Source organism: Phascolarctos cinereus, unplaced genomic scaffold (assembly GCF_003287225.1).
Source record: "Phascolarctos cinereus isolate Bilbo 61053 unplaced genomic scaffold, phaCin_HiC Scaffold_4;HRSCAF=312, whole genome shotgun sequence".
NCBI lineage: Eukaryota > Metazoa > Chordata > Mammalia > Diprotodontia > Phascolarctidae > Phascolarctos > Phascolarctos cinereus.
The window spans coordinates 90,529,264-90,542,064 of NW_027555847.1; the positions used below are offsets into that span (position 1 = coordinate 90,529,264).

Genomic DNA, 12,801 nt, shown 5'->3' on the forward strand with positions numbered 1-12,801 from the left:
GTGATTCAAAGATTGCCCCCACCCCCACCCCATGCCAGATGCGGGAAGGGCAGGAAAGGAGTTCAGAGACCCCCGGATCTCATCCTCCCATTTCGCTGGCGGTCATCAGCCATTATTCCCTGCTGCCAGGGTCGCCTCCCTTCCTGGCTCGGTCTGTCCACTCCCTGAGAGCTTCAGCTCAGGAGACCCCCAGGTGCAGGACACTGCACCAGTGTGGGGCGGCCTCTGCAGAGGGGTGTGTGGTGTGAGGGAACCTCCTCCCCACTTATACGGGAATGTAGGCCTGGTTTGAATGCTCTGGAGGGGCGGGGCGGGGCAGGGAAGGGTGGGGCAAAGGAGGTGGAAGGAAATAATTTTGTTAACCTTAAAGGGTCCGGGACTGACTCTGTGCTCTCTGTTGCAGGAAGTTGTCAGATGGCGGAGCTCCTTCCACCAGGACCGGCTTGTGGTGGCTTCTCTGAAACTTACAGCTTTAAAGATTTGCCTGGAGAGCCCAGAGTTCTGCAGCAGCCGGATGGCCAAGTGGGTAAAGTACCGGATCTGGAGTCACCAAGAACTAAGCTAAAGTTGTGTGGGACGTGAAGACCCTCACCAATAAATTCTGGAGACTCAGATATAGCAAAGAGAAAAATTTCTTTATCAGCTCTCTCCAGAAAGGGCACCCTCCATCCGCCTGAAATGGCACTGGTGGAAGAGTGCAAGGGTGTGCTCAGCAAAGAAAGATTATATAGACCCCTAACCGCAACTCCCCTTCCCTAACCCCCTTCCTCTCAGCTCATTGGTTCAAGCCTTGAGGGCACAATCTATTCCCGGAAATCTGCCCAGCAACAGAGAACAAAAACAGTTTCACAGACTTGCCTGGAGACAAGGAAAGGTGGGAAATTTTGTAAGAGCAAGCACTTCAGGTTGGGGGTAGGGCAGTTATTTTTGCTTGCTTAAAAAAACAGGGTCTGAACGGGGGAGGGTTTTGAAAACAATACAAGGATTAGTAACAAGAACTATTGACCCTTTGGAGGAGGCTTCATTTCTGAGAGATCATCTCTGATAATCATTTAAGATCAATTGAGCCCCAATAAGGGCCAAAAACCTGAAATAATCTTTTTCTCTCTGAGTGAACTAAAAACACCCCTTCCTGTGTCAGCAAATTCCTGGACCAGGTGGAGCTGACCAGCATTCTTCCTGTTCGTTATCACTTAGCCCAGGATGTCAGGGACCAGACACTTTCTTGAATAATGGAGCTTTTATTATCTTGTGTTTCAGTTGACACTTTGACATTCTCCTGTTTTATTGTATTTACAACCTACTCAGTTAAGAAAATTCCTTTCCCATGCTGTATGTTAAACAAGCATATGGAGGCTGCATTTTTTGTAACACAAACATCCTGAGTCTGATCACTCTAAACTCTATAAAACCTCTCTCATTTTACTTAATCTCGGAGTCAGAATCTCGTTCTGGCTTCCATGTTGACATGATTCACTAGCTAAAAGGGAATAAACTATATAATCATGTATCACCTAACTTGTTTGCCTTCTTTAACCAGACTTTCAGGTCAACATCTCTCACAAAGTCCTTCCTTAGATCCTAGCCATGTGGCCTTGCCTCAGTTTCCTTAACTGTAGAATGGGGATGATAACAGCACCTACCTCCCAGGGTTGTTGTGATCATCAGATGAGATTACATTGGTGAAGGGCTTTGCAAGGCTTGAAGAGCTGTATAAAAGCTAGCAGCACTTGAACCCAGGTCTTCCTGGTTCCAAGTGTTATAAAAGCCCCAGACTCAATTTGGAACTCAGTCCAAGACTGGACTCAGCGAATTCCCCAAACAAGAGTTAACTGGGTAATTATGAAATCACAATTTTTGGAGTGAAAGAAGAGATACCTTTATTTGACAATTCTCGTGAGAAACAGGTGTGCAGATTCCTTCATGGAATTCACACACACATACAGAAGTAGAGAAAACAGTTATATAGGATTTCTTGGTTTTAACCCCCAACTTGTCCCAGCCTTCCTGCACGTTCCTTGTGCCATCTGTGTTTACAGTATCTATTATTTCTATAGAATCTGTCAAAACCAATCTCTTCTGTCTGCACATTTTGTGTAAACCAATAAATTAATAAAACAATAAAAACAGTAAGCCAGTAAATCAATAAACCAATAAATCAATTAGTCAGTAACCTAATTTCCCCCTGTCCTGTGTTTCTATCAAACCTGTGGAAACCAAACTGTTAATGTTTCTCACACAAGGCCAGATCTCTACAATACCATTCTTTCCATCAAGCCTTAAAAGTATTGTAGAAATGACCCTATCTTCCATTTCTGTAGTTTGAAGTGCAAGAAGTAGGCCAGTGTAACTGGAAGCAGAGAGGGCCTGGTTATAAAGAACTTTAAATGCCAAATAGAAGACTTTGGTTTTGATGCTGGAGGCCATAAGGAGCCGCTGGAGCTTAAGGAGCAGTGGATTGACATGATTATACCTGCTCTTTAGAAAAGTCACCTTGGCATCACAGTGGACAGAGTGCTTGCCATGGAGTAAGGAGAATCTGAGTTAAATCTGGCTTCAGACACTTACTAGCTGTGTGACCCTGGTCAAGTCATTGAACCTTGTTTGCCTCAGTTTCCTCATCTGTAAAATGAGATTGCTTAGGAAATGGTAAACCACTCTGGTATCCTTGCCAAAAAAACCAAAACAAAACAATGAGATTACAAAGAGTCAGATGTCACTAATCTACAAAACAACAAATGAGATATTTGAGGCAGGGAGACCAGTTAGAAGGCATTCTTAGTAGTTTAGGTGAGAGGTGACGAGGGTCTGAATTAGACACATGGCTGTATGAGTGGAGAGAAGGGGATGTATGTGAGAGTTGTTGTGAAGGTAGAAATGACAAAATTTGGTCAAAGCTTAGATCTGTGGGGTTGGAGGAGCTGGGGATGGTACAGAGCTTATGGGCCTCGGTGACTAGGAGGATAGTTGTACATGGACAGTCAAAGAGAAATTCAGAAGGGAGGTTTCTTGGGGAAAACAATATTGGGTTTGAGGTACATATAGGTAGAGATGTGCTGGCAAATGTTTAGCTCTGATTTGTAACTTTTGCTGATTTTTGAGTTATAAATTCTCACACTGAAAATTTAACAGTTGGCTCCTGAAGCCAGTATGAGCTGGCTCCAGCACAATTCAGTTCTAGATGTTCAAGAGGCAGTTAGAGGTGTATGCCTGTAGCTTAGCAGAGAGAAGTTGGAATCATCTGCACAGAAAAAGATCACCAAGTGAGATAGTATAGGCTAAGAAGAGGAGGGGGCTCAGGACAGATCTTTGAGGACACCCACAGTTAGAAGGCGTGGCATGGATGGGAAACCAGCAAAGGAAACTGAGAATGAGGTGTCAGGCAGATAGGAGAAGAATTAGGAGAAATCAGTGTCACCGCCCTAGAGAGGAGAGAATGTCCTGCAGGAGATGGTGATTGACATCGTCGAAGGCTGCCAAGAGGTCAAGGAGGATGAGGACTGAGAAAAGACCACTACAGATGGTCATTAGATCACTGGTATCTTGGAAGAGGACAGTTCTTGTTGAATGATGCGGTCGAAAGGCAGACTGCTGAGCAGTTAGAAGAGAGTGAAGAAGTGTAAGCACTGAGTGTAAGTGGTTAGGAGTTTAGTTGTGAAGGGGAAGAGAAATATGGGATGATGTTATGGGAATGGTAGGATCATGAGGAATTGTTAAGGATGGGGAAGACACAGTCATTGTAGGCAGCTGGGAAGTGTCCAGTAGATAGGGAGAAAGCAAAGACGAGAGTAGAGGTGATATTGAAGGTGATCTGCTGGAGAAGATGAGACAGGATGGAATCAGGGGTGCCTATAGAAGGAGCGACCTTGGCAGGAAGAAGGGCTGCCTCATCATTTGAGACCCCAGTGAAGGAGGAGATAGTGGAGGAAGGTGTTTGAAATGATGTCCTTTATTCTCAAAGAGGACCAATGACATCATGAGGTGATGTCTTGACTTGCTCGTGAATTGGATTTGAGTGAGGCAGGGCTGTGCAAAGTCGTCAGCCTCCCTCTCTCTCTCCTCTGGAGTCACTGGAGTCCAGTGGCAAGGCAAAGGTCAAGACGACTGGCAATAGCCCAGGATGCAGTGGGTGATCTTGGCTTTTCTAAATTAAGGTCTTTCTGCAGTAATCATCAAAACTGCTTGGTACTGGCTGAGAAATAGAGTGGTGGATCAGTGGAATAGGTTAAATATGCAAGACACAGTAGTCAATGACTATAGTAACCTATTATGTGATAAACCCAAAGACCCCAGCTTCTGGGATAAGAACCCACTCTCTGAAAAAACATTTCTGGGAAAACTGGAAAAGAGTATGGCAGAAACTAGGCATAGACCAAAATCTCACACCATATACCAAAATAAAGTCAAAATGGGTTCATGATTTAGATATAAAGGCTGATACTATAAGCAAACTGGGAGAGCAAGGAATAGTTTACCTATCAGATCTGTGGAGAACAGAAGAATTCATGACCAAACAGGAGACAGAGAACATTACGAAAAACAAAATGGATAATTTTGATTGCATTAAATTGAAAAGTTTTTGTACAAACAAAGCCAATGTAGCTAAGATTAGAAGGAAGATAGAAAATTGGGAAAGAATTTTTACAGCCAGTTTCTTTGATAAGGGCCTCATTTCTAAAATATATAGAGAATTAAGTCAAATTTATAAGAATACAAGCCATTCCCCAATTGATAAATGGTCAAAGGATATGAACAGACAGTTCTCAGATGAAAAATTAAAGCCATCTATAGTCATATGAAAAAATGCTCTAAATCACTATTGATTAGAGAAATGCAAATCAAAACAACTCTGAGGTACCACATCAAACCTATCAGATTGGCCAACATGACAAAACAGGAAAATGATACATGTTGGAGAAGGTGTAGGAAAATTGGAACACTAATGCATTGTTGGTGGAGTTGTAAATTGATCCAGCCATTCTGGAGAGCAATTTGGAACTATGCCCAAAGGGCTATCAAAATGTGCATACCCTTTCTCTCTCTCTCTCTCTCTCTCTCTCTCTCTCTCTCTCTCTCTCTCACACACACACACACACACACACACACACACACACACACACACACACACACGTCCCCTAGTATGAGGGCAGGAAGAGCATGAGCGAAGCACTGATCTCATTAAGGAAGGAAGGAAAGTATCCTGGAGGAGGAGGGTTCTGTAGATAACAGCCATTAGAATCTAAATTAGGTGATAAATGTATATAGCTTAAACCTCAAAGGAGTATAGGTTGTTTAGTGGTGGAGGGAGAGTCTGGAAGTAACACTGGAGGGCAAGGAGTTTTTGGACTCCCCAACTTTGACCAGTGAGTTAGGGGGTGTGAGAGAAAATATGCCGGTACTGGAAGGGTAATTAGGATTCATGTCATCGGGAAGGAGCCAGATATGGAAGGAGAAAGATAGGAAGAGGTTTAATAGGAAGAGAAATGTGTTAATTATGGAGCAGGCATTCCAGAGGGAACAAAGGAAAGTCCCTTGAGTTTGCTGGGAGTACCTGACTGAAAATGGCAGAAGGAAGGGGAGATTTTTGAGATCTTTATCAGAGCAACAAAGTTACCAGGAGGTTTGATACTATATTTTTTAAAATTCCAATTTCATTCAGTGAGTCAACTCTACTTTTGAAGGGTTCAGTGGGATGGACTTTCATAGCATCATAAACCTAGTTAGAAAAGTTCTCAGAGGCCCTCTAGTCCAGCCCCTTCATTTTTCACAGATTAGGAAACTGAGGCCCAGAGAGATTAAGCTTCTTCCCCAAGGTGATGTGAATAGTAGATATCAGAGCAAGGTTTAAACCTAAATCTCTAAAGGGAGAGCAAATATTTTTTCCATTGTGCCACAAAGCCTCAATATAATGTGCTTTCTCCCATCCCCAAGGTCATATTTGGAATTTGTGTATTGGGTTAAAATTGTCGTATTTGTACTATAGAGGTTGGGACATCTAAATGGGAACCACTGGAACTTTTTACACACACACACACACACACACACACACACACACACACACGAGTAGGTGGGGCCATCTTGGTTACCCATCACCAACCTTCATTCAGTCACTCTTTTTGAGTGACCCATTTATTGAGCACCCATACATGCAAGGCCCTGGGCAGGACTCCTTGATGGAGACAAATATAAATAAAACATAATAAAACAGTGCTTTCCCTAAAGGTGCAAGGAGGGAAACAAAACAGATATACAGATAAGCATAAAAGGAAGCAGAGTTTAAATAGTTTCATAGGAGAAGTATTGAAAAGGTACTGTGGGTGTATAGAGGCAGAGAAATCATACCCAAAATGGAAAATTAAGGAAGGCTTTATAGAGGAGATAACATTTGAGCTAGGTCTTGAAGAACAGGAAAGATTTCAACAGGCCAAGACAGAGAGAGGGATGGTAAAGAAGTAATTTTATTTTATTTTATTTTTTTAGCTAGGCAATGGGGTTAAGTGACTTGCCCAGGGTCATGCAGCTAGTAAGTGTTATATGTCTGAGGCCGGATTTAAACTCAGGTCTTCCTGAATCCAGGGCCGGTGCTCCATCCGCTGTGCCACCTAGCTGACCCTGAAGAAGTCATTTTAGAGAGAACAACTCCAACTAAGGCATAAGACAAGGAAATACAAAGCACATTGAACAGGATCCAGTTGAAGTGAAACAGAGCACACATATAGGGAAATAGTAAGAAAGAAGGCTGGAAAGGTAGGTGGGTGCCACATAATGAAGTGGGTCCTTGAATGCCAGGGTGAGGAAATTGAACTTTATTCTGTAGTCACTCAGGAACCATTCAAAAATGTTTTTTATCAGAAGAGGGACATGGTGAAGCCTATGAATTAGGATGAGTAACTTGGTTTATAGCTATAATGTGGGAGAGAGACCAGAAGTAGGGAGACCAGTTAGGAGATTATTTGAGTAATTCAGATGAGAGGTAATAATAATATTAATAACTTGGAAGGCAGCATGGTAAAGTGAATAGAAGGCTGGATTTGGAGTTAATGGACTTCCTGCATTCAAATCTGTGCTTTGCCTCTTTTCACCTATCTGTCTTTCTGGACCTGGATTTCCTCTTCTGTAAAATGAGGGTATTGGACTAGATGACCTCTGAGATCTTTTCTAATTCTAACCCTGTGTTTAAGAGAGTGGTAGCAAAGCCCCTTTCAGATTTTTGCCCTTTCCAGACTTGGAATGTCCAATTCTAAGCTTGTTAAGAGTGTGTGAACTTTGAATGTTATAGTTGTTTGAGAAAAGCTCAGAAAAGTGACTGAGCAGGTGATGGAGACAAAGAACTTGCCCCCTGGGCCATAGATTATCTCTAGCTAGATCATAATTAATGGGAGTTTGAGTAATGTGAAATTTGATTTAGTATGAATTATGAAATGATACCAAGTTACAGCTAACATGAGTCAAAATTTAATTAATGCTACACCTTTGGGCTAGTTGAGGTTTTTAACAGTCTTTAATCTGCATGCGTTTATCTGTAGGTGTTATGTGTGTGATGTGCTGCTATGTACCATGGCATCAAAGTTGTTTTTTAAAAAAATCCTTTAGCAAAATAGGCAAAAGGAAGAATACTTGAGGCTTGTTAATACCTTAGAACAAAAATATGATGTTATTGAACAGCATGAACATTGTCAGTGTAACTATAAAATACCATGAGATGTCAGAATGTTTGAATCTACAATATGGAATATTAGAAAATACAAAGGCAAAGTGGAAGAAAAAGGCAAAGTTGCTTCAGCTTTTTGTGGTTGCAAACAACTATATAGAAGCGTTACAGTGATAGAAATGGAGAATCTTCTAGTTGTGATGAAAAAATCTATTCCTCTTAGAAGAACATCCATTCAAACAAAAACCTTAGGTTTATTTAAAGCAGTAAAAAGAAAATGGAAATGAAGTGGGTAATGAAATTTTAATTGCAAATATTGATTGCTATGAAGAAAATAATTTTAAGAGGCAGATATACTTATCAACAAATATTTAATGGTCATGAAACAGACTTTTTTCTGGAAAAGGATGTCTTGCAGAATTTATGTTTCTTTTTTCTTTGCTTTCTTTTTTTTCCTTTCCTTTTCTTTTCTTTTCTTTCTTTTTTTTTTTTTGCGAGGCAGTGGGGTTAAGTGACTTGCCCAGGGTCACATAACTAGTAAGTGTCAAGTGTCTGGTCTGAGACCGGATTGAGAATTTATATTTCTAAGAAAGAAAAATCTCAACCAGGATTTAAAGTGTCTAAGGATTGCCTACAACTTTTATTGGCATAAAAGTAACGTAGAAGGGGATTTTAAATTAGAACCAATACTTACTTATCAGTCGTGAAATCTTTGAGCACTGAGAGGCTATTGCTTTTGGTTTGCTGGTGACTAAAATTGTTTTTGAAGACTGATTTTTTCTTTTGAAAATTAATTTATTTTTAATTTTCACTTCCATAAGATTTTGAGTTTTAAATTTTCTCCCACTTTCACATCTTCCCCTACCTCTCCCGCCTAAGACAGCATACGATCTGATATAGGCTGTACGTATACATTCATGTTAAGCATATTTTCCCATTAGTCATGATGTAAAGAACATTTAGAACTAATGGGAAGAATCATGAGAATGAAGCAATAAAACAAAACAACAAAGGAAAAGAAGAGCAAATAGTATGCTTCCATCTGCATTCAGACTCCAAAGTTCTTTCTCTGGATGTGGGTAGCAGTTTCCATCGTGAGTCTTTTGGAGTACTCTTAGATTCTTGCATTGCTGAGAATAGCCAAGTCTATCAAAGTCAGTCATCCCATAATGTGAAGACTGAGTTTCAAGTTATTTTGGCTCAGTTGTTAAAATGTATTTCAAGGACAACAATATTGCATTTACTTTTTTTTTTTTTTGGTGAGGCAGTCAGGGTTAAGTGACTTGCCTAAGGTCATACAGCTAGTAAGTGTCATGTGTCTGAGATCACATTTGAACTCAGGTCCTCATGACTCCAAGGCCAGAGCTCTATCCACCGTGCCACCTAGCTGCCCCTACATTTACACTCTTATTCTTTAAGAAAGAAAAGACATTACATTCCATGTTGCTGTAGAATCCAAAACGAACTCTATTTTGTGATTGTCTTTCTTCCATTTTGTGAGCTAGGCTTTGCTTTGCTATAAATCATATGATTATGGGGAAATTGAAATGATGATCAGTAATTTCAGGGAAATTACGTAGTATGACTTGCATAAAATGTTCTGAGAAGTAATGGTAGAACTTGACCACAAAATGTTCTGGGAAATACCACAAGATATTCTGTATATCTTTTTTTTTTTAGGATTTTAAAAAATTTTCCTCTTTGTATCCTAAGCACCTAGCGTGGTGCCATGCACATAGTAGTTCTTTATAAATGTTCTCATAAATGAACTGAATTGAATTTGAAAGCTATTAACACAGAAACACTTTGAATAAATAAAATAGTTCAATATAATAGTTATTCCAGTGTACTTTAGTTAATGTCAGTCTGGGAATTTCTTCTTCCTTTAAGTATTACAGCATATTCATATCTTTAATAATTCAAACCATGCTATTGTGACATTAACAGACAACAGGAGCTTTTGCTACAAATCACTTTCTAGATAAGTACATTTAACTTATTTCTCAACACGAACTTAAAAGGCCACCTGGATATTCTATCTTGTGGTACGTTTTTGTAATAACCACAGAATATACCAAGATATTCTTAAAGTAACCACAAGATTTGTAAAACTTTGGCCAATCAGAAAGAGAGAACACCCATGTTACTCAAGATTGTGTAAGTTGATTGATTCCTCATTGACTATATGAAAGCTTTGTTGACTGTCAAATGGTATTTGTGTCTACTGAGGGACCTTGGGCCCGATTTGTTATGCAACTGCTAGCTTTGGTAATAAACAGATTTGCTTAGAAATTTGAACCTTTGTTTCCTTAGTTTCTGTTGTGATGCTGCTAAAATATTTTAAATGACAATAAATTTGACATTTTTTTATCATATCAGCGTAGTATGATATTGTGGTATGATATTTTGTGGTTATTTTTAAATTTTTGATTTCTTTACTACTTTGTAGTAAACTTGAATCTGTCTTATCCTTTGGTGTTATGCTAATAAAAGGATAAAAACTTATTTAAGAAATTTTTTCATATTTACTTTGACCTGGAACCAATGACCATAGTTTAAAAATAATTCTGACAGAATAGTACAAATTCAAATAATGCCACACTTAACAGACTTTATTATTCATACTAAATAAGACCTAAATGTATAGCTTTTATCTACTCTTTCATACTGATGAACTGGATAAACTTAGTGTTGAGCCTTGATGCTGTTTGGATAAATGGCCTTTGTTTTGACTTATGATCTAACCTGCAGAAATGCAAAATCACCAAGTGCGTTGGACAGTACAATAGAGTGAAGTCTTCCACTGAGGAGACAGCTTTGAATTGGGCTCTTGAGAGGATGGTTTAATGAGATGCCTACACCTATGGACCAGAGTGAGGGATCTAGAATCATCAAGATGAAAATGACAAGCCATATAGGTTTGAGATAAAAACAACATGAAAAATGGAAGAAAGGAACCCGTCAAGATGAGAAGCCAGAAGCTACCACTTCCACAAGCTTCATGATTACTAAGGTGCACTAAGAGGATAGTAACAAGGAGAAAGAAAAGGCTTAGTCTGTAGGATGAGTAAATGCAAACCTCAGCTCATGGCTGGCTTCTCGGGTTAGTGATCTGCATCTGCTATTGTCTGTTTCTTGGCCCGGACATCTTGGGAGCAGCTGTCTGCTTTAGATGTCGGCTGCTTTGGACCTCATTTTATTTTCAAGGTCAGGTCACCAGTGGATTCTGCAGGCCAGGTGGGTGATGTTGCCCTCTTGGATCCAGGACTCCACTCCCTGGAAGTTGGTGGTGGTGGTGGCGGCAAACAAGATATTGAAAGGACCTTTCCACTGTGGCTCCAAGGAGTGTTTTTGGAGATGGTGTTTCCAGTAAACCCAGTCACGGGACTGGATCAGGGGCTGAGTTTCAGTTGAAATCCCTAAGGAATGGGATTGTGAGACAAATTGGTGAGTTCCTGAGACTTTTTGGGCCAACCCAGTACAGTATTGTAGGAGGGAGCCTTTGGCTGCAATGCTTCCCACCCATGGCTGTAGTGGCATATCTCATAAAGACTGAGTTTGTGGGAACTGAATGGTCTAGATCTGAGGCCTAACAGGCTGAAGGAAGGGCCTTGGGCCAAGGGATACCCACTTCCTCAGAGAAATTATCAAGTGAGATTTTAAGGATCCCATTGACTCTTTCAACCATTCCTGGTAACTGGGGACAGTAGGCACAATGGAGATGCTGAATGATTGGCCAGGATGAAAGCAGTTTAGCAAATAAAGCTCCTGTGAAATGGGTGCCCCTATCACTATATATCTCTTTAGGAACACCCACAATGGAATGATCTTTTTTTTTTTTAATCAGTCTTGTTTATTTTCATGGGAGACAGAAGGTGACGAGTTCATGACATAGAAGCTCAAAAAAGCATCATCATCAAGCTGTGCTAAGGATATTGCAAGAGATTACTTCAGGGGAAAATCTGTGCAAACTTCATCTTCCTACTCAGCATCACAGAGTCAAAATAAATTCAAAATCAGTTTTTTAAATAGTTAAAGTTGATGTTAGGCCAAAATATCTTTGAGAAACAAGAGTGTAGATGGCTGCCCTCTCTTAGGATCAATTACCAAGATTTACAAAGGGAAATAAAAAGGGTAAAACAAAACAAAAGAAAGCCAACACTGCTATTAAGATTTTCCTTTTAATATGCCATGAGTTACCTTGATTGTTTGTCTATTTTCCAGTTTCATATCTTACCAGCTTCCATTTCCCAGCCCTTCCAATAGGTTTTGCCCTTTTTGTTGTAATGGAAGAAAAGTTGCTGGAGACAGTTCTACATACGTACTTTTTTTTTTTTTAAGAAAGCATTGCAATGCCAGTGGCTTGAGTTGGCCGTATACTCCTGTATGAGAAAGGGGAAAAGTGCACAAGCATCAGAAAACTAGTTTTAAAATATTTCCTTCAGTTTTATACTGGATCAGCTTTTTAATCAGTAAAAAAAGGTAGCAGTTAGAACTGAGGGGAGGGGAGAGAGAAGGGAAAGTGAATGCTACATTTCTCCATTGGCCCCAAAAGTGCTCAGTTCACAATGGGATACATCAAAAGCAAACATGTAATGGTTATTTTAAAACTTTTACTGCAATATAACGTTGAAGTAAACTGTAATTAGATTTCTACCATTTTTTCACCAAAAGAAAAAAAATCAACAGGAAAATAACTTTGCCTGTATATGTACAGCTTCTTAAATCATGTTAGAAGGGGTCTCACCTTCAATGATCAAGGAATTTTAAAATAGCAGTAACGATTTTCGTCAGAAAGGATTTCTCCCTGCCCCCCAGCAATTAACATGAAAGAATGGTCTTTCTTACACTAATTTCATAGATATTTGAAGCAGCAAAAATAACCACCTATAATTTGGCATTTATGTTTACAGTCGCTCCAAAAATCTTTTGAATTTCACAAAGCCATTATCCAGTGTTGCTGTGAAATAGAGATTGTAGATTCTAGGTAGCAAAGGCTCTTCTCCAAAACTAATGTTAAGTCCAAAGAAACAAGAAGCAGGGCATTACACTAAATTTCTGGATCTAGTACACTAAAAAGAGTGAAAACCTAGGAAAAATTACCCGCGGTTTTTATAGAAGGAACTAAATACCTGCAAAAGTAGATTTTT

At 39.8% G+C, this 12,801-nt stretch overlaps 1 protein-coding gene across 1 annotated transcript in view; it reads left to right on the top strand.

Annotated features, from left to right (window-relative positions):
• LOC110216945 (zinc finger protein 445-like) overlaps positions 1–9,949 on the top strand; it is a 53,718-nt gene extending 43,769 nt beyond the window's left edge. The window contains exon 10 of the mRNA XM_078152434.1: positions 404–9,949. Coding sequence (XP_078008560.1) covers positions 404–565 — 162 coding nt within the window. The 3' untranslated portion in view covers positions 566–9,949. The remainder of the gene's footprint in view (positions 1–403) is intronic.
• The last annotated feature ends 2,852 nt before the right edge of the window (positions 9,950–12,801 follow it).